Below are 23,963 nucleotides of genomic sequence, written 5' to 3' on the forward strand. Positions count from 1 at the left end.
AGTACATTGGCAATGGCTCCAGTCGGTTCAACTTGCCTACAATTTTCTACCTATTAGGATTCCTCCCAGTGTGAGAACTACAGCTGCATTTCCCCAAAGTATTATGGCCACTGTTAATGCATGACAATGCACAATAATGGCAGACAAAGAAAAAGAAACAAGTGTATTACTAGTAGTCATAAAGTTGGATGCTACGTATCTGTACAGACAGTTCCTCCAGCACAAGTAGTCATGTTTCAAGAGAAATGATACGTTTACCAGAACAAGGCTCCCTGCCTTGGAGAAAGCTTCTTCCGTTAGCAGGAAATGGGTTGCCAGATCTCCCCTAGCAATTGGGGGAGGGGGGGCTTATTGGGTTACAGGGTGTTCATCAGCAACAACATCACCACATCAATAGCAACATGCTGACATCACTCCTTGTGCACCCAGAAATAATGTTGGCATGTTGCTGAGAGATGCATGGAGATGCTCCAGTATCTGGAGAATACTCTATCGTTAAAAAGAGTTTTGCACAAATACTAGAACATCCCCAGCATCCCCTAGTGATGCACTGATGCCATTCCAGGCACACAAGGACTGATGACAGCATGCTGGAACACTGCTGACATTTCCTCCATTTCTTGCCATTTTCCCCTGCTGGCCAGCTAAGCAGTGGTAGGAAACACCTGCTGGAGGCAGGGGATCCCACAACACCAGCAGGGAAATAATAAACCTAAGTGGAAGAGAGTTATAGGATCCAACTCACTGTCCTTTGGAAAAACACAACATATTGCCATGGCAGTGACTAATCTCAGACTAAGATTTGTCCACGTAAATTTTAACTGATTTTAAGAAAAATGTTTAATAGAATGAAATAAATCTGAAGAAGGTTTACCTGCGATGACTAAGTATTTATCGGGAACTGTGATATCACAAACATAGGGTTCCTTGGTTGTGGTTGCCATTGTAACTTGAGGAGTGGTGACCAATGCAGAAGTTGAATATGATGTAGAAGAACCTGGTGTACTGCTGGTAATTGTAGAAAGGCCTTTTGTGCTACTAGGAGTCATGGCAGTAGAGGCTGTCATGCTGGTAAATTCAATCACACTAGTTCTTGTTGGAATGAAAGACTCAGTTGTCATAATCACAGATGAAGGTATCTCTGTAGGCACATATGATGACACCATGCCGGCAGATTCAGTAGGGGAAACTGTAATGCTGCTTACATCTGTGGCCAACGATGGCATAGTTGGGATTATAGTAAAAACTGTGGTAGCAGCTGCCTCAGGGGTAGAAGAAACCAAACTATTAGCAGTAGCACCAGCATCCTCAGTTATAACAGTAGAGAAAAGTGGTGAAGGTGTCAAGACAGGGGTCATCTGCAAAGAGGTGAACCACGAGGTCATATGTGTTTCATCCTCCATGATATTGCTGGTGAAAACAGGCTCTGAGACAGCAGTGGACAGCACCAGTGTAGGAATGGTTGCATCAATGGCTAAGGATGATGATTCGAACTGAGAGGTAGCTTCTGAGGTAAAATAATTTTCAGATTCCATTGGTAAGATTGATGTTGGTTCCAATAACACAGAAGAGTTCATATAGAAACTTGATGGCACTGTTGAAGAACTGTGTGTGACTGGACCAAATGATGAATTTGAATTAAAAAAAGGTGTCTGCCATGAAGGTGTTTGGAAAGCCTCTGTGTTTGTGATGTTAATACTGGGGAGCTCAGCTGATTCCCAGCTAGAAGAACTATCAAAAAGCACAGATGATGGAAGGAATGTGGGTGAAAACTGAGGTAAAAATGTTGATAAATCACTTGGCATTATCAAGAAAGATGTGGCTGTAGATGATAAATGTGATGAGCCATTTTGCTCAGAAGAAAAAGGCATTAATAAAAAGCTGGACAAAATATCCAATGTACTGACAGGAGATTCTTCTGTTTGGAAACCCACAAGAGTTTTATCAAGGAAAGGTGAGGATTCTGTTGGCATGAATTCAGGTGTTTCCAGCAGGCTTGAATTAATGATTATCATGGATGGAGTACCTACATTTTCAAAGAAGGTAGATTCAAGGGCGGCAGTAGTGATGTAAAAGGGTAGTTCTTCAGTAACTGTAGATGACAACATAATCATTTCAGTCACAGGGTAAGATAAAATGACAGAAGTACTTTCTAATGGTGTTACCTCAGAAGATTGGCCATAGGAAGCAGGAAATGATGTAAATATGTTTTTAAGGCTAACGTCCACAAGTCTTGATGCAGAGACTTCTGTAAACCTTGAAGAGAATGAAACAACAGGCCTTGAGGGAAAACTAGTATCAAAGACTTCAGGAGGAGACTCCTGCATGTCATACAGATCACTGACTGCCGATGTAAGTGGTGTAACTCCTCTTACTTCAGAGGAGAAATATGACAATGTCTCAACATAGTCACCCGAACCCACATCACTTTCTGACGGCCCCAGTGAAAAAGCTGGCTCTGAAGAAACTGAAATGAAATCACAGTTTGAACATGAAGTGTGTGGTCTAGTGAAAGGCACTGGGCTTATGAAGACACTGAAGAACTCAACTTGAGTTTGTCTTTCTGAACCATCAGGCAAAACTTTATCTGTACTGCTATAAGATATATGGGAAAGCTCATGTGTAAACAATTTCTCATTAAAAAGACTTTCAGCCAAAACGGTAGCTGAGGCAGTGGATTGAAAAACAAATGGAAGATGAGTTGAAGACACAACTGTCCCCATGCCAGTTGTCCAAACAGGCATTTCTCTTGAAAAGTTCAGAACAGGTGAGCTCATTAGACTAAGCACTCCTGTTACACTACTCATACTATAGGCTTCAGTGTATATATTAGTACTTCTTGTCAAAATGTCTGGCATACTTCGGGTACCGTTATCTAGTTGTCTCATAAACTGGGGTGACCCTTCTGCAGTAGTATCAAAAAGCAAAGGTGTTGTAGAACTGGTGTCAAAGAGCAAACTGTCCTCTCCTTTTCTGGATGCTCCATCTACCACCTTACTTGCCACAGAATTTAAGTAAATAATATCTATGTTAGTCACAGGCATAAGGAAGTCTCTGCTTGGAGTGAGAGTTACACCTGACGTGTCAAAAGGGTTTGAATGTGGAGGAGGAACATGGGGGGCAGAGGCAGTCCTTTGCGAAGTTGCCAGCTGCATTTCTGTGTAGTCAGGTGGCAAGGAAAGGATGTGTAAAGAAGGTGCTAGCAACAAAGCCTGTAAATTTTCCTTTGTTGGCTTCACTGGATAGGTACCTGAAGGATAGTCCTCTGTAAAAGACTTTAATGAAGGAGTCCGTTGTGCATTTGGAAATGAGCTAATAAATCTGTCCTCACTTAAGACTGCCTCATTGCTTGTTAGTGAAATGTCCAATGCCGGTACAGTTTGTTCAGCTGAGAGTCTCCCTGTTCCTTCATAGTCCAATGAGGTCGCCTCAGAAGGAGAGGTTACAGGTGATGACAGTCCCTCTGGAAAACTATTTGCCTTAGGATCCATTGTGCTTGTTGTTAAGGCTGTGCGTATTACACTGCCCACAGTGCTTTGACTTGGCAAAAGCGAGGAAATGTTCTGCTGCTTCAAATGTAATTCATCTAAAAAAAAAAAAGGAAAATAAGGTCATTATAGTGTTGAAAAAGTAACAACAATACCAAAATCTTAAGATTCTACTACCATCTACAAGTCCAATAGTTGGGAAGCTGAACATGCAAAATCTCAAATTAATAAGAGTAAAAATGGAAATGAATTTCTAAAATCCACAATTTTGCAAGATTTGCAGGGAATCGTTTCAACATGATCACTTCTGCCACAGAATTCCTGTGCACTGCACAAGACTGTGCACACTTTAAGTTATATGTTTATGATCATGCCTGATTTATAAATGCAGCAGAATATGGCCATAGCATGGACTGCACCATATTTGAATGCAGGAATGAATTGTGAATAAACTCAGTAAATGTTTTTTTCTAAATGATAGAGAGAAGTTTAGGCTAGAACTTGCTCTCTTTGTGCCAGGTTCCAACTTGTAGGGAGTTTTTAAAAAATGGGAGCATTTAAAACCAAGGTATCTCATACAGATTACTTTACCATCTCAGCATTACACAACCTCATTCTTCTTCATGTCTGCTGGGCACCTTGCAACACACCCAACACTTCCTTAGAAGTGTACCCTGAAGATGAAAATTGGTCTTTCCTGGAAGCTTGACTGCCATAATCGATCTTATTGAGACGACAGTGAAATTTTCCAAGGCACCTAGAATCTGCCTAGAGACAGTTTAGAGCCATGGCTTAAAAAAAAATATTACATGGCTTTCCTGTCATTTGATAACCCTTGAACTAATCATCACAGTTTTCTCAATACTGTATTTTCCCAGTTTATGGCTTTTGCCCTTCTTAAGAGTCAGGGTGTCCTTCCACTCTCTCTTACATCACACAAAAGTATACAAAAAATAGCTACAGTAAAGCATTCCATGAAGCAAAGGTTTTTAAAATGTGTTCCTGGGAAACCTGGGCTTTCTCAATTAGGAAATTAGTGGTGGAAAGTTTCCTTGAAAGACACTTTATCTCAATGTTCAATACTGCCAGTCTGGTATAGTGGTTAAGAGCGCAGGACTCTAATCTGGAGAACCGGGTTTGAGTCCTCACTCCTCCACTTGAAGCCAGTTGGGAGACCTTGGGCCAGTCACAGCTTCTAGGAGCTCTCTCAGCCCCACCGACCTCACAGAGTGTTTGTTGTTGTGAGGATAATAATAATGCTCTGAGTGGGTGTTAAGTCATCCTGAAGGGCAGTATATAAATCGAATGTTGTTGTTGTTATTCTGCACTGTACACCCACAGGAGCATGTTAGGTTTGTTCAAGGGCTCAGACTGTTAACATCATGTGACAAAGATGCTCAATAGGCTGGCAAGAGCCCTGCAAGAACATAAGTGCCCCACAAACTCCTATAAGTTTCTGCAACTTCCAAGGAATCCTTCAGCAGACATGTAAACCTGAAAAGGATTTTCTGAACAGTTGAAAACAGTTGGCCTAGAGATACAATAAGAATTAGTAAAGATGTATTCTACAGGACAACTCAATTTGAATCTTCCCTAAATTAAGATGCCCACTAGGAATGAAAACACAATGTATCCTTTAAAACAATAAGACTGCTACACCCATTTTGAATAACAAAATGAATTCTTTGTAGCTTGCGGCTGTGTCAAAGCAAGCACAGGAAAATGCTTGGCAGTGACTTTTTGTATTTGAGATCCCCTTAACAGATTTCAAACATAGTCCAGATGCAAAAACAAGTCAACAATAATTATTCAAAACCTAAAGTATTGTAAAGGCTGCAGGACAGAAGTGCAGGAATACTTCATATTAATGCAAATGGTTGCCCAAGAATATAGGAAAAAGCAACGCGTAAAGCCAGCAAAATAAAGACATTTATGCTATACAAGCTAACTGTTGAAAACAATTTGCACATCATACTTCAAAGCCTAGTTTTTGCTGGGAGCATTTACGATTTTTGGCATTAGCTGTGTGTGATGTCATCATGCAAGAAGCCATATGTTACAGGAGGAACAAGCACAACTTCAACCGGCATCACAAATGTTAGTTCTAAAAATACCCCAAGATGTGATGATTGCTTTGGTAAGTAAGCTTCTTTTTTAAAAATCAGGGCCCCTTTTTGTTACTACAAAAATTGAAATAACTCAAACAATAAACTCCCTTCTTTTAGTGGAAGACTAAAATCTATGCAACACAGGGTTGCCTGCACTGCCTCAGCAACTGGTGGGAGATTCTGACGGCAGTCCCTGGGGAGGATGTGAGGTCACTTCCGGATGATGCTCTAGAAACTTTTCGTAATCTCTATGAAAATGACCACAGAGAAATGGGGAGATTCCTGGAGTGTCACTTTTGATGCAATTTTTCTTTCCATTTCTCAATTTTTCAAGGGTTGGATATTGAGACCAAGGGTGGGGGTTTACCTACTCCAGTGGTCAATTCATGCATACTGGAACTGTATGAGCACAGTTGCTGTTTCTGCTATGTACAACTGTAATGTCGGGGGGGGGGAATCTACTTAGAGACCAGTCTATGCTCCTGTTTACTTAGAAGTAAGCCTCAACCAGCTCAATGGAAATCATTTACAAATAAGTGAACACAAATTAACATTTGCTGTGGCTGCCGCTAAGGCTTTATAAAACAGAATGCCATGGCTAGACTACTGGTCAGGACCAGCTATTGGCAGCACATGACCCCGATACTACAGCAATTACACTAGCTACCGGTCTGCTCCCAGGCCCGATTCAAGGTATTGGCTTTGTCCCTGAAAGCCCTACATGACTTGGGACCAGAGTATCTGAATGGCCATCTTCCCCTTTATGTTCCTGCCTCAGATATAAGGTCACAGGGAGAGGCCCTCTTGACTGTCCCGTCAACTAAAGAAGCTCATTTGGTGGGTATTGGTGGCAGTCCCACAATTATAGGACAGTCTCTCCTGGGAGGTGTGCCTGGCCCCCTCATTCTTGATCTTCAGGAGGCAGCTGAAGGACTGCTTCCAATTAACTTAGTTTTCCTTACTGGCAGTGTTAAACTGTGTTTTCAGATTCAGGTGTGGTGGTGGTGCTAGTCTATTTTAATTACTATTATTTATCTTGTAAGCTGCCTAGAGTTTCTGCATGGTAGAAAGGTGGCCAATAAATGTTTTTAAATAAATAAATACGATGGCAGCTGTTCAAAATGAATGAAGTTTTATTGTAGCCCACTTCAAGACAAATATCTGGTTGAAACAACACATATTTAGGGATCATTTGTTCTCTTTTTCAGGCAAAGCACCATTTTTTAACCTAGTTAGTTTTATTAACCCATTTTCTAAGAACACTTGGCAGGCACAAGGAAGGGGGCTGGCAGACACCGTGATGCCCACAGACACCACACTGAGGAACTCTGCTTTAGAAGATCACTCCCCCTTTCTACCATTTTTTCCTTCTGCTCCGATGGAGCACAACCTTGATCCTTGCCACAATATGGTAAAATCAATTAACAAATGTGTGGGGGTGGGGGTGGAATCCAACAGCCCAAAAAGGGCTGTTGGATTGAGGCCTATATATTGCCAAGGGTGAGAAATACATTAAACTATGAACAAGCAGAACTGTTTCAATGTTATCTTCAAGTCAGCTAGCTGCCACCGAAGAACTGTCCAAAACAAATTGGTTTGGGCTACATTTCAGCAAAATTTCTTTCAGCTTACTAAATGTTACAAACTTTTGTTCCTCGTGGGATATTTCATTTTTTTCACTTAAAGAAACTATGACTATTTCCCAGATTTACTTAAATCCTGTATTTATTATAGCCTAATTGAATATCAAAAATTTGGAGTATTTCAGAAGGTCTCTGAAGGGGAAGATGTGTGAGCCAAGGAGAAGTCCAGTCGTACCTTAAAGACCAACAAGATTTGCAGCATACGAGTTTTTAAGAATCAAAGCTCTCTTCATCATATATGTCAGGTATCTTTTTTGGATATGTAGTAATAATGTAATGTAACTAGAAACATTGCCCATTGTGTGAACAAATACAACGGGCTCTAGAAAACGCATTTGGTGGGCCCCCTTCTGGTGGCAAGTGACCTCTCAGACCAGGCCCTGCCATTGCCCTGTAAGGCCGCCTCACCCTCCCAAGGCCCTGCAGAAGCTGCCAAGATGAGGAGTTTCAAAGATTAACACACAAGAGAGATGCACACCCTTGCGCACCAACTTCCCTCTGCTCGCCACCCCCTCTGATTGGCTCCCTTCCCATTTGTCCTCCCTCCAGCCTTGGGGCGTAGTGGTAAGAGCTTTTCTTCTTACGTAGTCCCTGATGATTGGCAGGGCTGAAAGAGATGGGCAGGGTGCTGACATGGCAATGCAATGTCACTCAGCAAGCCAATAGAAAAGCAAAACAAAATGCTTTGGTGCTGTATTCACTGTGGATTTAGGGGAAAGTTTATTCCCAGGAGCAGTCATTCTTCTGTGCGACCTGTCATTCCAGTCCAAGAATGCTTCTACTACTACCCGTCCCAGAGTAGCCTATCCGGGCCCAGAGACCTTTATAGAAAATCCATTCCACATTTTCTTTGTAGGTTTTTTTTGTGCTGTAATACTTTTCAATGGAGCCCATGCAAGTAAATTGGCATTCTGGGCTCCCATTTTCTCCAATGGGCCTTCAAGCCTCTCCCATTATTTCTAATGGGCAATTCTGACATTCCTTTTTGTACATCCCTAGCTGGCTGCTGCTGCCCTGCCAACTCCTCCCGAGGGCCTCTCCATGTGCCTCTTTCAGAAGCTGCACCAGGTCTCTCCCCGCCCCCTTCCCCGTTGCCAGCCTTGGCGAGCCTCTCCTCCTGGGAACCACCAGGATGCCTCCTGGGACGGAGGAGGGCTGAGGGGCTGGGCTTCACAGGCTCTCCACAGCTGAATGCAGCTGTCTGGAGGGAGGGAGGGGGGAGAAGCCCAGGCATTATGCTCCAGATGCCAGCTGGGATGGCCTCAGCCCCAGGCCCTTCTCTCCCACCCTCCTGCTCTCTGCCTGGCCCCTGCTGGCTTGAGGACCTGAGGTGCAGCTGCAGCAGTCTATCATGCTCCCAGCCCATTGTGCCTTCCTGAGCCTCCGGAGAGCCGTGCTGGGCCTTCCCTAGACCACCCCACCTCCATTGCTTGCAGATCAGCTGGGCAGAGAGAAAGTGGGTTCACCCAGCTTTCTCCCTGCCCAGCTGAGTGGCGAGTGGACAGGCAGACTCCTTGGCGCCGGAGGGTGGACTCCTCAGCAGTGGTGGGCAGTGGCAGGCTCCTCGGTGCCATGGGGGTGGGCTCCAAGAAGCTGTGATTGATCCAAGGTCTCCCAGCTGGCTTCAAACAGAGGAATGGGGAATCAAACCTGTTTCTCCAGATTAGAGTCCTGCCACAACCACTACACTAAACTGGCGACAAAGGGAGCTTTGACGTTCAAAAGCTTATACCCTGGAAATCTTCTTGGTCTTTAAGGTCCCATGAGACTCAAATATTGCTCTTCTACTGCTGACCAACACTGCTTTCCATGTGAAACTATCTTGATGGAGAAGGGGGACACAGATCACAAGGTGAGTTAACGGAGCTGAGTTTGATTACAGAGCTAATTTTTCTGAATACAGCAAGCCCTGTCTGTCTTAAATCAGCCTTCAGTGTTTCTACACTGTAATTGTTATTTCCCTCTCTGTGGTCCACCCTGAAGAGAGCTGTGAGTATGAAGAATGCCTTACAGAGATGAAATGGATGGCTGTGAAGTAACAAGAGAATAAGTGAAGCTGCTCTCTGTTTCACCTCGGTTTCTTAGCTTTCAGACTATTGACACACTTGCCAAATTTGCTTCTGCAATCATAAAGACTTGACCCTTTCAAGAAAGAACATGCTGAGATTTTCTAAAAGCCAAAATTCCAACAGAATTCATGTTATGCACAGTTCAGCAGAGATAATCGCCAACTGGAATGTACACTGTCCTGGAAAGAGTACTTGTTTGAACTTAGAAATCTGAGAGTCCAATCCACAGTGCACAAAAATACCTGTCAGGAAAATGAGGATGCCGTCACAGCATCATTTTACTATCCCTAACTTTAGCAGCTTGGCACAAGAGCTGGGTAAAGGGTTACTTGATAAAATGCTTCTGATGCAAGCATGCTACTTCCAGCTACTTTGCCAACAGCAGCTCCTGTACCACTTTGCTCTTTAAATCAGGGTAGTTTAAAACTTATTTGGGAACCTGTGAGAGGGGAGGGGGCTAGCAGTGAAGCAATTCCGCTGATAAACCCAGGTTAAGTGTGCGTCTCTAGACCACAGGTACCAAGCATCACGAGGAATGAATCGAATTTGCATAGGTTGTTTTTAAAATGTCACGGCATTATTAGCCATCTAATTTTAGACAGCCTGTCAGATTCTCTCATTCCCTTTTGATAATATGCTCAGAAGTGACACAGAAGGGAAACCCACTATCTTTTTACAGAAAAGAGAAAATTTGCCTAGAGGACAAACTCCTTACTTGGCCTTAATGCATTGAATCATTGCTGCCAAAGTGTTCTACTGGAAACAGCCTATCCACATTGATTCCTTCATCTTCCATTTCAACACCCTGGGCCAGTTGCATCATTTGCATAAACAGGCTGAAATCCTGACTTTCTCCACATTCCGTCACTCAAGGAATGAACTGGGTCATCAGAGTTCAAGAATTTCCTTCTCTTCCATACAGTAAATGCCAAAGAAAATATTGCTGTGAAACTGCTGTCTAATTACTGGGAACAAGTAAATTCCAAGGGATCTTTCACTATGATTAGTTCTAGGAGGACTGGAGCCAGGACCTAGGACCAAAGATTGTTAATTGATGTTCCTCAGTGCATGCTAATGATTAGAAGATTATCTCCTGATAATTTTTTTCAAGTACCCCATAGAAAGTTTGGAGAATGTGCCCTTCCCAGCAGAAGGGAACCACAGGGATGTAAGTAAGAACGGAGCTGATGAAGTTGGTACAGACTGAAGAAAGAAGACTAAAAGAAGAGATTTAAAGCATCCTGGGGTGCAGGATTTCTCTATGAATATGCTACCTTGTAGGGGTCCCTCTCTGCTTCCACCTATGCTCTACTTGAATATAAAGCAAACATTTAAAAACATCATAAATCTACAGCATCCTCTCCTCCAAAGGGCAATAACCCAGGTAGGCTGCCCCTGGAACCTTATTGTTCAGGCATGTGGAGTCCCATGTCTCCTGATGTTCACATATGTTGCCTTGGCCTGAATGTTTAAGAAACCCAATCACTTTTCTGGCAACACACAGCAACGTTTAAGAGGCAAGGGTATTCTCAGAGCCCATCTTGGCTTTCTTCCTTGTTGGAATTAAGGCAGCCTCTTGAGATTCCAAAGTAAAAGATCTGAACTCTTCACAGTACATTTTGCATAAGACAGATGGTTAATGTGAAACTTAAAACTCTGGTCCCAAGGTTGAGGCCACTTTCCTGGATCTAAGTTCCAATCTAAAGGAATTTTTATGTTTAGGATTATTGTAGAATGCAGAAATTTGAAGGCAGTAAAAGCAGCACTTGATTTCTGTTACAGGGAAAAATTCCTTCAGGAAAATATACCAATCTAATTTGAGATATGCAGATGGCAACACATTACTGGCAGAAAATAGTGAAGACTTGAAACGACTACTGATTAAGGTTAAAGGAGAAAGCACCAAAGCAGGATTACAGATGAACATCAAGAAGACAAAAGTAATGACCACTGAGGAATTACACAATTTTAAAGTTGACAATGATGAAATTGAAATTGTTCACAACTTTCTATTCCTTGGTTCAATCATCAACCAAAACGGAGAGTGCAATGAAGAAATCAGAAGACTGAGACTGGGAAGAGAAGCTGTGAGGGAGCTAGAAAAGATCCTTAACAATAAAGATGACTCTCTGGAAACCAAGATCAAGATAATCCAAACAATGGTATTCCACATTACTATGTATGGATGTGAAAGTTGGATGGTGAAGAAAGCTGACAGGAAGAAAATTGATTAATTTGAAATGTGGTAGTGGAGTAGGGTTGCCAGGTCCCCCGTCTCCCCCAGTGGGAGATCAGGGGCCTGGCACTTACCACGCTGTGTTCCTGGGTTCCTGTTCGCACGTGGGAAGTGATGTCATTGCGTGGGTAAAGAGGCAGCCTGGGAGCGCTCCCCGTGCTCACCAGGGGGCCAAATAGGCCGCTGCAGGGCACGATTAGGCCTCAATCGGGCCTGCTGTGGGGCGCAAATTGGGCCATTATTTATTTCATTTTTATCTCATCCTTCCTCCAAGAAACTCATATACACCTTCCATTTTATTCTTACAACAATCTCATGATGTAGGCTAGGCTAAAACGACTTGACAAGCTAAGAATACCTGAATGATCTTTGTGTCTAATCAGCGATCTGATCCTGGCTCCACTCGGTTACCTCAGGTTTCCTTGCCTCCATCTCCACCCTGCAACAGAGCAACCAAACCCACTGTTCTTGCCCAAATCCCCAACCGATTATTACCACAAATTCCAGAGCTTTTTCCATAATGATTTTTCCATGGACACAGATTTATTTTTATAGTGAACAAGATTTAAAACAGGTGTTTGCCAATCCTAAAGAATTGCTTTTAAAAAAAATAGGAAAGTGATGCATATTGTCTCACAAGGATGTGCCTTTATATGATGTATCACAGGGAAATTGCTGGGAATTAGATTAGGCAAGATCAATTTTGTGGAGAGGAAATACTAATAATGCCTCAACTGAGGGAGGCTTTAAAACAAGGAGCATGAAAAAGGGTCCGGTGGTGGCTCACTTTGCTCCTTGTTCGCCTTGGGGAACACGGTCTCCTTATGACAGATGGCTATTGGGTATGTGAAATGCAATAGCCTCTTATTCAGCCCAGCCATGAGAAAGAGGGTGGGCAGAGTATCATGTGAATGCTTTCAGCCATATCCACTCTTTGATGCTTTCAGCAATGGACCCCTTTTACTGGCGGCTGCCGATCCTTTACACTGCATTGCTTCTCCCATCTCCAGCATGACCTTGGGGTTTAGGGTTTCCTGCAGCACCATTTCAATTATTTACCTGGCATGTAAGAGAGCTTTTGTTATATTGGGAAAATTATTCTCCTTCAACAATTAGAGTGTGGTGCCCTTCCTTCCTTCCTTTCCACTCAGGCTTTGCCTGGCTTTTGTAACTTAAATGGATGGAAAATGCATTCATTTTCTTTTCTCAAATGTCAAGCATAAAAATAGTGTTATTATGTATTTGAAAAATGGAGATATGGGCTGATCTTTATTTATTTACTTTATTTATACCCCACCTTTTTCTCCAGTGGGGACTCAAAAGCTTCCAGCACAGAGCATGGATTTGAACCTGAGTCTCCCAAATATTAGTCCAACACATTAACCACGTGGCTCCCTTGAAGGACGAGGCTGGATTCCACAGTTATAACAAGTCAGGCCTCCATTTCTGTTTTACTCAATAGCCCTCTTGGACAGATCTAATCATATCTTTATGCCTTCTTTCCTCCAACAAGCTCAGGAGGGTACGTATGATTTTCCTTTCTCCATTTCATCCACAGAACAGCCTGTGACTGGGCCAGTGGGTTTCATGGCTGAATGTAGACCTGAGCCCCAGCCTCCCCTCCTAAACCAGCATTCTGGACGCTGCCCCATATCCAGAGATGCTATCAGGGTCAGACTTAGGGCCAAGCTACAAGTGACGAATGACACTTGAACGGCAAGTGGATCGAGTGGAGAGCAAGTGAAGGGCAAGCGAGCAGGGAGGAATACACTTGCCGTTCAAGTGTCATTCATCACTTGTAGTTTGGCCCTCAGAGAGATATCCAGGGCCCTAGATCAGAGGATCAGCAAGGGGACTCCAAAAGCAGGCTGCAGCTTTGCATTTGAAGTAAACATTACCCTCTAAACAGAACCCCTTTAACACCAATATAAGTCCACAATCGAAGATTATCTAACTGCACCACTGGCCATAGCAGATGCTTCTTTGGTTTTTGTGTAAACACAAAATCTGGCTGGCATCATTCCACTGTTCCTTGCCAGAGATCAAGGGCAGTATGGGAGATGCTCATTAGATAGATTCTGTAATTAAGGTAGATTGAAGAGACTCACCGTCTCCTTGCTCCAGAATCACATACAAAGTCTAGAATGCTGCAGGCCATGCTCTGTCCTTGAGACACAGACATGGCAAGTCCAAGATTATGCACTGCTTTCTGCTGCCAGAGGCTGTCAGCAACAGTTGGAGAAAAACACATTATGTACTTTCTGCATTTCTGGTGAGTCAGCATAAACCTCCATGTACTCAATATTATAACAAAAAGGAACCTCCCCTACCTTATCAGACCTCCATCCTATCATCTTGGGCCACCTTCTCTCAGACTGACCAAACTCAAAAGCAAGAACATGTGCAGCACCACAGTGAACTGCCTCTGCTATGAACTTAATGAGGAAATCTGATCTTAGCCTAAATCCCACTCCTGCATTATGGGGATGAAAAACTGGTCTGCCTTGGAGGGTTGTTGTGAAGATTCTTTAGCTGTGTGATGTGCTTTGAACATTCTTAAGGACTATATAACTTATAATAATAGTAATGATAAAGATAATAAAGATCTAGCATTTATATAGCACACATTTCAAGAGTTCAAAAGCATTTCATATACACTACTCTGGTAATTATTTTATCTTCATAACTGTGAGGCAGGGATGATCCTGTGAGAAGGACTGACTGTCAAAGGCCACCCAGCAAGCTTCACAGAAAAGCAGAGATTTGGACCCAGCTCTCCTGGAGTCTAGTTCAACACCACTATACCACAATGTCTTTATACAAACCTCACCCTATTGTTTCCCAGTAAATTACTGTAATCTGTTCTGCATAAGACAGGTTGCTTTTAAGCCATCAGAGGGCTGGAATCCCAACATCTATTTAGCATTAATGCTTCCATTCTGTGGAGGCTGAATCTTCCATGGCAGTATGATAAACACATCCATTAAAAAAAGATGATGAATGGCGGAAGAGCGGATAGCTTGGCACTCCTGCCATAATATGTCTCAGTCTATTAATTTTAGAGTTTTTACACAGTCAAATCATGTGGTTACTCTTAATGGACATGTTGCACTAAAAGGTTTCCATCAGTAAGAAGAAAGGATCTCTTAGAAACTCTTCTCATGCACTGGTTGTTAAAAAAAAAAGATTTAGTAGAGTTGTTTTAAGTTTCTGACAGTCCTATTTATACACTCCGTTGCAAGTTCAACTGTCAATGCTTTAAAACAAAGTAAAATTAAACAAATTCTTACAGAGAATGTGCAGAACACAAGGGGAAAGTTGAGGGGGGGACACACACAGACACTTAACATCACACAGCCAAGCTTTTTTGAAAACAGAAGAAACAAACACCCAGAACTCTCATTAGAGAGAGATATACTACATAACTGATTAACTCATATAACCAAGAGACCCCACCCACAAAAAAATCATAAAGTCAGTCCTTGTCAGCACCCAAGCAACACTAGGGCATCGAAGAGTGTTGGATTCTAACCAGAGAGCCCTGGGTTCAGAATCATAAGATTGACCCCATTAATATTGTTGACTTTCAGCTTATGCCAGTAGGAAGTCTTTCAGGAAAACTAAAGTTACTCATCACCCCAACACCAAGTGTATTTCTCAGACCTCCATGGAGAAAGGGTGGGGTGCAAAAGCAATACACAGGAGGAGAGGTGGGTGTCTACAAAGGCCCATTTCGTAATGGCATCCTAGCTCTGGAATAACCTTTCCTTTGCAGGATTCTATCACTGACTGCTTTTAGGAACTGAGCTAAAATTCTTTTTATTTCAACAAACTCTAAAATAGGGGACAAATACCTCACGCTGGTATTTATTGCTTAGTGCTCTCTGGTTTTACTTTTCCCGCTTCTTTATCATCTTTGTTGTCCTTGGCAGATTCTGATTTTCTTTTTGTTTTTGAATTTATAATGTTTTTATTATACTGTGAATCATCTCATGTGTGAATATAGAAAGGCAGTACATAAATATTTTGAACAAATACTTAATATGCAGGCACCATGCAGAACACAGAAGTGACATGGTTACTACTCAGAAGTAGTACAAAAGTGAAAGGGGAAGAAAACAGCAATGTTTGCTAACCTCTTTAATTGCTTATTTACTATCTGCAATGCAACACATATAGTGCAGTATCAGTCTTCAATTAAGAGGCTATGATCTTATCTAGAATGCATCGCAGTGGTGGTACCATGACCATCTTTGGGATAGGGAGCTGTCTTAGATGTTCTGTTTGTCACAGCAAATTTCATCAAATGCAATTTGCTGCATTCATTGTATGTCATTGTGTTATTAAATTTCTCCATCTGTAACCTATGGCAAAAGATGGTATTATGGTGGAGGTCTGCTACGGACCACCAGGCCAGGCAGAGGACTTGGATGATATACTCCTAGACCAGATTACAAAATTTTCAAAGAGACGGAACAATTATCATGGGAGATTTCAACCACCTGATACCTGTTGCAAGTCAAACTCTGCTAAAAACGTAAGATCTAATAAATTCCTGACTTGTCTTGCTGACATCTAGAAAGTGGAGAAGGAAACAAGGAGTCTGCTATCTTGGACTTGATTCTCACCAACAGAGAACTGGTTGGTGAAGTGAAAGTAGTGGACCCCTGGGTAGTAGTGACCATGTAATTTTGGAGCTTAAGATCTTGAGTAAGGGAAAAACTCAACATAGACATACAGGTTGCATTTTAGAAAAGGTCATTTTAATATGCTCAAAATTATGCTGGGAGAATACCATGGCCAGAAATACTCAAAGAAAAAGGAGTTCAAGATGATTGAGAGTTTTTTGGGGATTTTTTTTAGAAGCAAGATATTGAAGGCACAATCACAAATTATTCCAATGAAAACGAAAATTGGAAGGAACTTAAAGAAACCAGGGTGGCTCCATAAACAGCTTTCTAATGATCTGAAAATTGAAAAGACACATTTAAGAAATGGAAAGAGGACTGTATAACCATGGATGAATATAAACAAACTGCAGTGCTTGTAGAGAGAGTGTTAGAAAGGATAAAGCTCAATATGAGCTTAAGCTAGCAAGAAATGCTAAACACAACAAAAAAGGGTTCTTTGTTTATGTTCAGAGCAGGAAAATGAGTGATAGGCTCACTGTGAGGAGAGAAAACTGAGATTTTAACAGGTGATAAAGAGAGGGCAGAACTGCTCAATTCCTATTTTGCTTTGGTCTTCACTTGCAAGGGGAACTGTGGGGGTCTGGAGACCCAGTCTTATAAGGAAAGACTGAAAGAGCTGGGTGTGTTTAGCCTGGAGAGGAGATGACTGGTATATAGCTCTCTTCAAGTATTTGAAGGGCTGCCACATAGAGGATGGAGCAGGGTTGTTTTCTGTGGCCCTCGAGGGTTGGACCAGAAGCAACGTGTTAAATGTAAAGCAAAAGAGTCCTAAATATTAGGAAGTTGCTCAGTGGAACATGCTTCCTCAAGAAGTGGTAGGCTCTTCTTCCTTGGAGGTATTTAGGAAGAGGCTAATGGTCACCTGATTGCAATGATGATTCTATAACTCAATATGAATGGACACAGATTGGAAGAGGGACGGCATGAATGGATGAGCACTAGGCTCTCGTGGCCCTTTCTCATATACCCAGAGTAATACTGCCACTTGGGTTTCAAAAATTTGGAATATTTCAGAAGGCGAAGACGTGTGAGCCAAGGAGAAGGGGCGCAAGATTCAAGTCCAGGTGTACCTTAAAGACCAACAAGATTTGCAGCATATGGGTTTTTAAGAATCAAAGCTCCCTTCATCATATATGTCAGATTGGCCAGGGATCCTGGAGACATTTTGCCTTCCACTGGGTATAGAACAGGGATTACTGGGGGAGATAGCTATGAATTTCCTGCATTGTGCAGGGGGCTGGACTAGATGATCCTTGGGGTACCTTTCATCTCTATGTTTATGTTCAACGGAGGAAGGACCCACTACATGATGGCTTTCATTCTTAAAGCAAGTTGGACGATATATTCCTCAACAGAGGTGCTGATTCATGTGGCTTTCTCGGTGGTAGCCCCCCACTTTATGGAATGGCCTGCCTGAGGAGGTCAGGAAAGCTCCCACTCTCCTGGCTTTCAGCAAACAATGCAAAACTGATTTATTCCAGAGGGCATTCTACCCAGATGACAGGACTGTGTCATAAGAAGTAGCTCAGAGAGATGCCTTGGCAGGGACCAGGAAGTATATATACTACTCTACTGGGTACTGTCTGCTGATGTAGACACATGCCTACTAGGAAGTTTTCCAAGCTGCTAAAAATGCCATGTGAATGAATTATGCTTTATTTCAGAAAGATTTCCAGCACAATCTAGGGGCGGGCAGCAAAAAAGCCCGCCAACTAGGAGTTACAACAGCATATCCTAGACTTATATCATTGTAACACCCCCATGATGGTGAAGCAGCCAGGCACTGCTCCACCTGCTTTCCCCACCCGTGCTTAGCAGAGCAGCTGGGTACAGGTGTAACCAGCAGGCCAGAGGGGAAAAGGTGTAACTTAGTCTGCTTCCCAAGGCATTTTGGGCACAGGAACGCCCCCATGAGCAGGGCAACTTTATGCCTTGAAAAAAGATGGCATATCCCATAGGCTCCCATTGCAAGAGAAAAGTCAACCCCTGCACAGTGCTTGGCCCCGCCCAAGTGGCTGAGCGGAGCATAAGATGCCGATGACTGCAGCAATTAATCAGCTCGTGCCCCTGTGGCAGCCGAGCCCCTTCCCAGCACCCAGTCAGACCCCAGCCTTCCAACATAACCCCAGCCGGGTCCACCATGACCCCAGGTAAGTAGGGACATGGTCTGAGGCTCTGCCCAAAAGCACCCTGCTGCGGGGACAAAGAGCTCGAGTTGAGAGACAGTGTACACAGTGGAGAGGCAAGAATGCGCAGGGGGAACTTTGTAAAATTTGGGGTGTCCCTCGCACTTGCACACAGGAGAGCTGAGTTCTGAATGTCAGACTAACAACCCCCTCTGACATTCCCATACAGGTAACCTACCTGGAGTTGTGGCATGGGGAAGGCCACAGATGCCCTAATAGGTAAGAAGCAGGTAAGGAGTCAGCCACCTAACCCACCCATTGATGCTGCCCCCCCCAGTGGCACTCTTGAAATGCCAGCTCCATGTTTGAGTCATGGGGGGCACCAAGCACCCGAAGCCAGCATGGCTGACACCTGCCAAAAAGCCAGCCACTAAGGGAGCCACACCCAACACCGCCATGATAGGGGTGACCCGCAGCCCATCAGGGCCCTGCAGAGGTGAAAGCATGGCTGTGGGTTGGGATGACTATGAGCTCGCTCCTGGACATACACACACCCCACAATGGCACATATGGCAGCCCTTGACTTCCTCCCTCACATGATCAATGCCCCAAGCAGTCACGGTGACACCTGGACATCCTGGTGCAGATGAGGAGCAGTTCCCCATGGGAGGACCATCCATCACCCAGCCGCCAGCAGCATCTGCAGGCATGGAGATGCCCCTGTCTGCCCACTGGGTCACACACACCTCCCTGGAGGCATGGCAGCCCCACCGCGGCTGGAATGGAGCCGAAGCCATGGCCTTCTATGTACATGTCCCTTCTCCACCTCCCTCTAGGTTGCTGCCCAGCTGGGGAGCCCAGGAGCATGGCTGTGCCATCCCCTGGCTCCCAAACAGAGTGGGACCCGCCAATCCCATGGAGGCTGCTGCCACACACTTCCTTCCCCCCGTCTGGCCCCCCTCACATGGCAACATGGAGAACAGGGTGGGATGTGGGGTCCTGCTTATATATGGGGGTGAGGGCTATCAACACCCCTGTGTGCTGCTGCACTGCAGGTAGATGGCCATAGCGCCCAAGTGGTGAGGATGATCTGCTGAAGGAGGGGCTGCCCGGTCCTCGTGCTGCGCACACACACACACACACCGGGGAGGAAAACTCCTTGTTCCCGAGAGGTCCTGGGAGGGGGCGCATGGGGTTCTTTTCACCAGTGAAGGGAGGGATTGAATAAGTGGCTGCCTGCCTATCCTCTGTTCCAAATGTGACCGTTAACCCAGAGAGTACTGAAGGAAAAGAAGAGCTGGAGGGAGGGCCGAAGGGCCCCCAATTGGTGCTTCCACATGTAACACTAGTCCGGGGGAGATCATAACATGTGTGTTGTGGTGAGAGCACACACCAGCTCTTTGTCAGTACTCACTGGGTTAACACAGTCCCAACACAGGGCAACACAGAAAGCCTGAGGGCTCCTTGAGCTGGACAAGCCTCCCACTCCCAGCCTCCCCACCCACCGTTGCCAGAGGGTCTTTTGGGTTGTGGCAAGCAGCCCTTCTGCCTGGCACAAGAAAGCCAGTCAGCAGTAGTCTGAGGGCATGGAGTGGCCACAGCAACCACCAGGCTGAGATCCCTGTGAGCATCTCCCTGGCAGGACATGACTGAGCAGTTATCACTAGGAAGCCCCCCCTCATTTGCATAAAGAGATCCTTTGCTGCACCTGGGGATTGGAGGCAGGGAGTGGACCACTCCCCTCACACCCATGTGTGTGTGACCAGGTAGAGTAGGCCAGGGGACCACATGATGCTGGCACACGAGGATGTCTCGCGGCCACAGGTGCCGTCACTGAAAGGCAAGGGTTCAGCAACCCAGGCCACATGGGGAAGCTAGGCACCGGTGGTCCTCAGGACTGTGCTCCACTTTATGCTTGTTTTTCAAATTTTGCTGCTACCATACCCTATTGTGTCTCATTCACTGAATGTCCTGTTGTTCATTTTTGTACTCTGCTCAGCGAATATCCTAGCTGTTGATTACATTGTATTTTCACTTGCATTGTGTAATCCCTGTTGAGAAAAACAGACTATAAATAAATAAATCCTCCTCCTCCTCCTGTGGAAGATTTCTGCTGAGGGAAGGAGGCAAATTCTACCCACCCCCCACTCCTGCTTCAGACCTCTGACTTTCCCCTCATTTTGTCCCTGGGGTTTCCTGCTCCCAGAGACAGCATGTTGAGGGACATTTTGGGCTGCAGCAGGAGGGGAATGCCAGCGAGTCACACTCTGCAGACAGAAATCCCTTCCATTACCAGAAGTGTTCAGCAGGATTCAAGCCATAATGTCTAGACAGACTCTTTCTCCAAAAGACAGCAATTATGCCATTGGTTTGAGCCACCAGCTGAAGAGAAAACCATGAGAAATGGGGCCAAAAATTGCTGCAAGGCACACCTTAGAAATTCTGACAGAAAATTGTGGATACTGTTCTCTTTGCTTTTGGGTCTAAACATTTATAGCAACTCACGTTTTGGGAAAAAAGCAGTCTAAAATGTTTTATATAAGCAGAGCTTCAGAGCAGCACATTTTAAACTGTTCTAGGAATCCTGATTTTCCTTGAAAACTTATAGTTCATCGGTAAAAACTGGGATCACAAGCAACTTGTCTGCCTGGAAAATAGCTTCTATGCAAGCATCTGGTCTATTCCTTAGATGCTCTCTCAGTTCACACAGGTGGACAGGCACAATGCACAGGCCAAATGGGGAGGGGGGCACCCAAGAATGGGATCCAGATCCCAATGCAGAGAGTTTCCAAAGCCAAAGTGCAGAGATTTCTGGCAAACAAATCAATAGAGAAAGATTTGCTTCAAGGACAAACGCTTGAGAACTTAATAGACTAAAAATTCTCAACAATCAATAGGCTGCAAGGCACAGGCAGGAACAAAATTAAATCCTGAAAACATTCTGCAAGCCCTAGAGCTGGTGTGGCTTTCCATCTATTGTGTGCTAATTCCATTCTACCTTCTCGTAAGGAACTCTATTTTTCACCTCAGCTGAGTCTCAAGAAGATTTCCTCGGCCACCAAAAGGGACAAAACTTAATGAAGGCAAATCTTCCCCCTGCATTTTTCTCCATATTTGTAAGCTCCTTATTATTCTAAATTACCTAAGGAAAGCAAATCCATTTTTTTAAAAAAAAAATACACAGAGATATTACAGGGATTATTGTATCATAGGCCTGTTCAACCAAAAGCAAAGAAAAAAATATAAAGAAACAAATTTAAATGTCAAAACTATAACCACCAAGATATTTGCTTTGATTTACAAGTGAAACAGACCATGAGAAACTGCAGCGAGGGTGTGTATGTGTGCTTTGGAAATTCACATCTCACCTCCCTGTATAGCCCCCTCTAGGATTTTCTGAGCTATCAGACTTGAGAAGGGTGAATCTCTTTTAAAAAGACAACCAGATGTGCTCAACATTCTACTCCCTCTGGGACATTTCAGCCCTCATTAGATTAAGGGGTTTGGGGAGAGCAGAGAGAGCTCATTTACTAACAGCGCAATCCTATGCAGAATTACTCCAGTAAACCCACTGAAGTCAATGGGCTTAGGCTGGAGTAACTCTACATAGAATTGCAGTGTAAGTCTACCTGGGAGTCCCTTGAGTAGAAAAGGAATCCCTACATTGTCTGTCTGTGTGTGGTCTGGTTTTGCTACTTTCGTGACCATGAGGCCAACCACTTTAGTATTATTACATATTGTTATTAAGTGGATCTATGTAATAACTACACAGCTTTAAAAGTTACTGAGAAATTGTGACTTCAGTAAACTCTATGACTCACTGAGTGTAAGCATTTCATTTGACCATATGTTTCCCTACAAATGAACGCGCAGTTTGCAAGAGTGTCCCAGTACTGAAGATTCTGAAGAAGCTTTTCCTGACACAGATTGCATTTTACGGAACATTGGCAGATACATCTTTTTCTCTACATTCTGATTTAAAATATCAGGTGGAAAGCCATGTTGGTCTGTAGTAGAACAGTAGGATTTGAGTCCAGTGGCACATTAAAGATCAACAGGATTTTCAGGATGTAACCTTTTGAGAGTCAAAGCTCTCTTCTTCAAAAAGAAGGGTATCAGAAGACAGAAGCTTTGATGCTTGAAAGCTTATACCCTGAAAATTTTGTTGGTCTCTAGGGTGCCATTGGACTAAAATTCTGCTGATTTATAATGAACGGCAGAAGCATAATTACAAACTATCATGCTTGCATGCATTATTATTCAGAAAAATATATATTTATTTACAGATATCCCATTTTTCTTCCATTATGTAATTAAACACAGCATGCGTTGCATTCTAGAGCTAGACACTGACCGGATCCAGGTGCAATTAACTACAGCATATGCCTTCCAACTACTCCCATGGTAATCAAGAAAGCATAGCCAGGCAAGAAACCACTATGCTCTCACCTCCTTGGGCTGAGTCTTTTCTCTACTGAGAGTGCAATGGACATTGACTATATGTTACAAACTCACACATACCACACTATCAGTGAAATCCTAAGCAGAGTTACTCCAGGACTCAGTGGACTTAGACTGGAGCAACTCTGCTTGGGATTTCACTGTAAGTTACACACACCAGCCTCACAAACACCAGGGCTAAGACTGAACTGCCCAGTCACCAAGAGCTGTACAAGATATTACAGCAAACGGAGCTCATAAGGGACAGTCTCTTGTCTCTCTCTTTTGTGGTCAGGTTGGATTATTGTTCAGGTAAAATTATTATTATTTAGATACACCCATAAGTAAGCACCGAACTTTAAAGAACATAAAACAAAAGTAAAGGCCCCTTCTGCAACCAGCTTCCAGCTCTAAACTTAAGATTATAGGTGGCAATAAGGACAAAAGATGAGGCAGGGATTACTAGAGATAAATAAAGAGCATAAATGTTTATTCACATATTTAAAAGTTAAATATTTTAATTTTCTAATGTTTCCAGGACACACAAGACCACCACATAGTTTTAAAATATCATGTCAGTGACGTTTTAGATCAGAGGTACAGAAGCAAGTCAATGCTGTTAACATTTATGACTACCTGAACTTTTAACAACAAGTGCCTGACCATTATAGTATTCAGTTAGAGACAGTTCTGAAACAACAGTTCTGAAACAATATTGATTCAGTGAGGATTTCAATTAAGTAGTCAATAGGATTTATTACAACATTGCCCTTGAGTAGCCAGGTTCTTCCATTTTGCCAAAGCCCTTGGAAAAGTAACTCTTAAAATATAACCTAGTCCATCCAGTATGCTTTTAAAATCATGCATAATTTACTATGATTCAGAGGGCATAACAATAATCATTCATTAATACTTACTGGTGCCAAAATCTGTCAAATGAAAATTTCATAATCTGAGTTATTAAACCACTGAGCTGTAAGTGGATTTGTTCAGAGAAAAATATTTTGCGTGCCAAGTGCAAACCTTTCAGTCACATGAATATGCTCCCTACCTTACCCGGTGGACTACCATAAGAATAAAAGAGATGGCACAAAAGAAGTGAGCTGTATGTGCTTCCAAATACAGATTGGAAGAACAGCCTGCAAAACCGCTGCAAAAGAAA

General features: G+C 43.4%; 1 protein-coding gene across 1 annotated transcript in view; it reads right to left on the bottom strand.

The window, feature by feature from the left end:
* Positions 1-23,963, bottom strand: part of KIAA1549 (KIAA1549 ortholog) — a 128,038-nt gene that overhangs the window by 57,740 nt on the left and 46,335 nt on the right. Inside the window, exon 2 of the mRNA XM_054987821.1 lies at positions 875-3,586. Within this exon, the coding sequence (XP_054843796.1) occupies positions 875-3,586 (2,712 nt within the window). The remainder of the gene's footprint in view (positions 1-874; positions 3,587-23,963) is intronic.

The sequence above is a fragment of the Eublepharis macularius genome, chromosome 9 (genome assembly GCF_028583425.1).
Source record: "Eublepharis macularius isolate TG4126 chromosome 9, MPM_Emac_v1.0, whole genome shotgun sequence".
In the NCBI taxonomy this organism is placed as follows: Eukaryota; Metazoa; Chordata; class Lepidosauria; order Squamata; family Eublepharidae; genus Eublepharis; species Eublepharis macularius.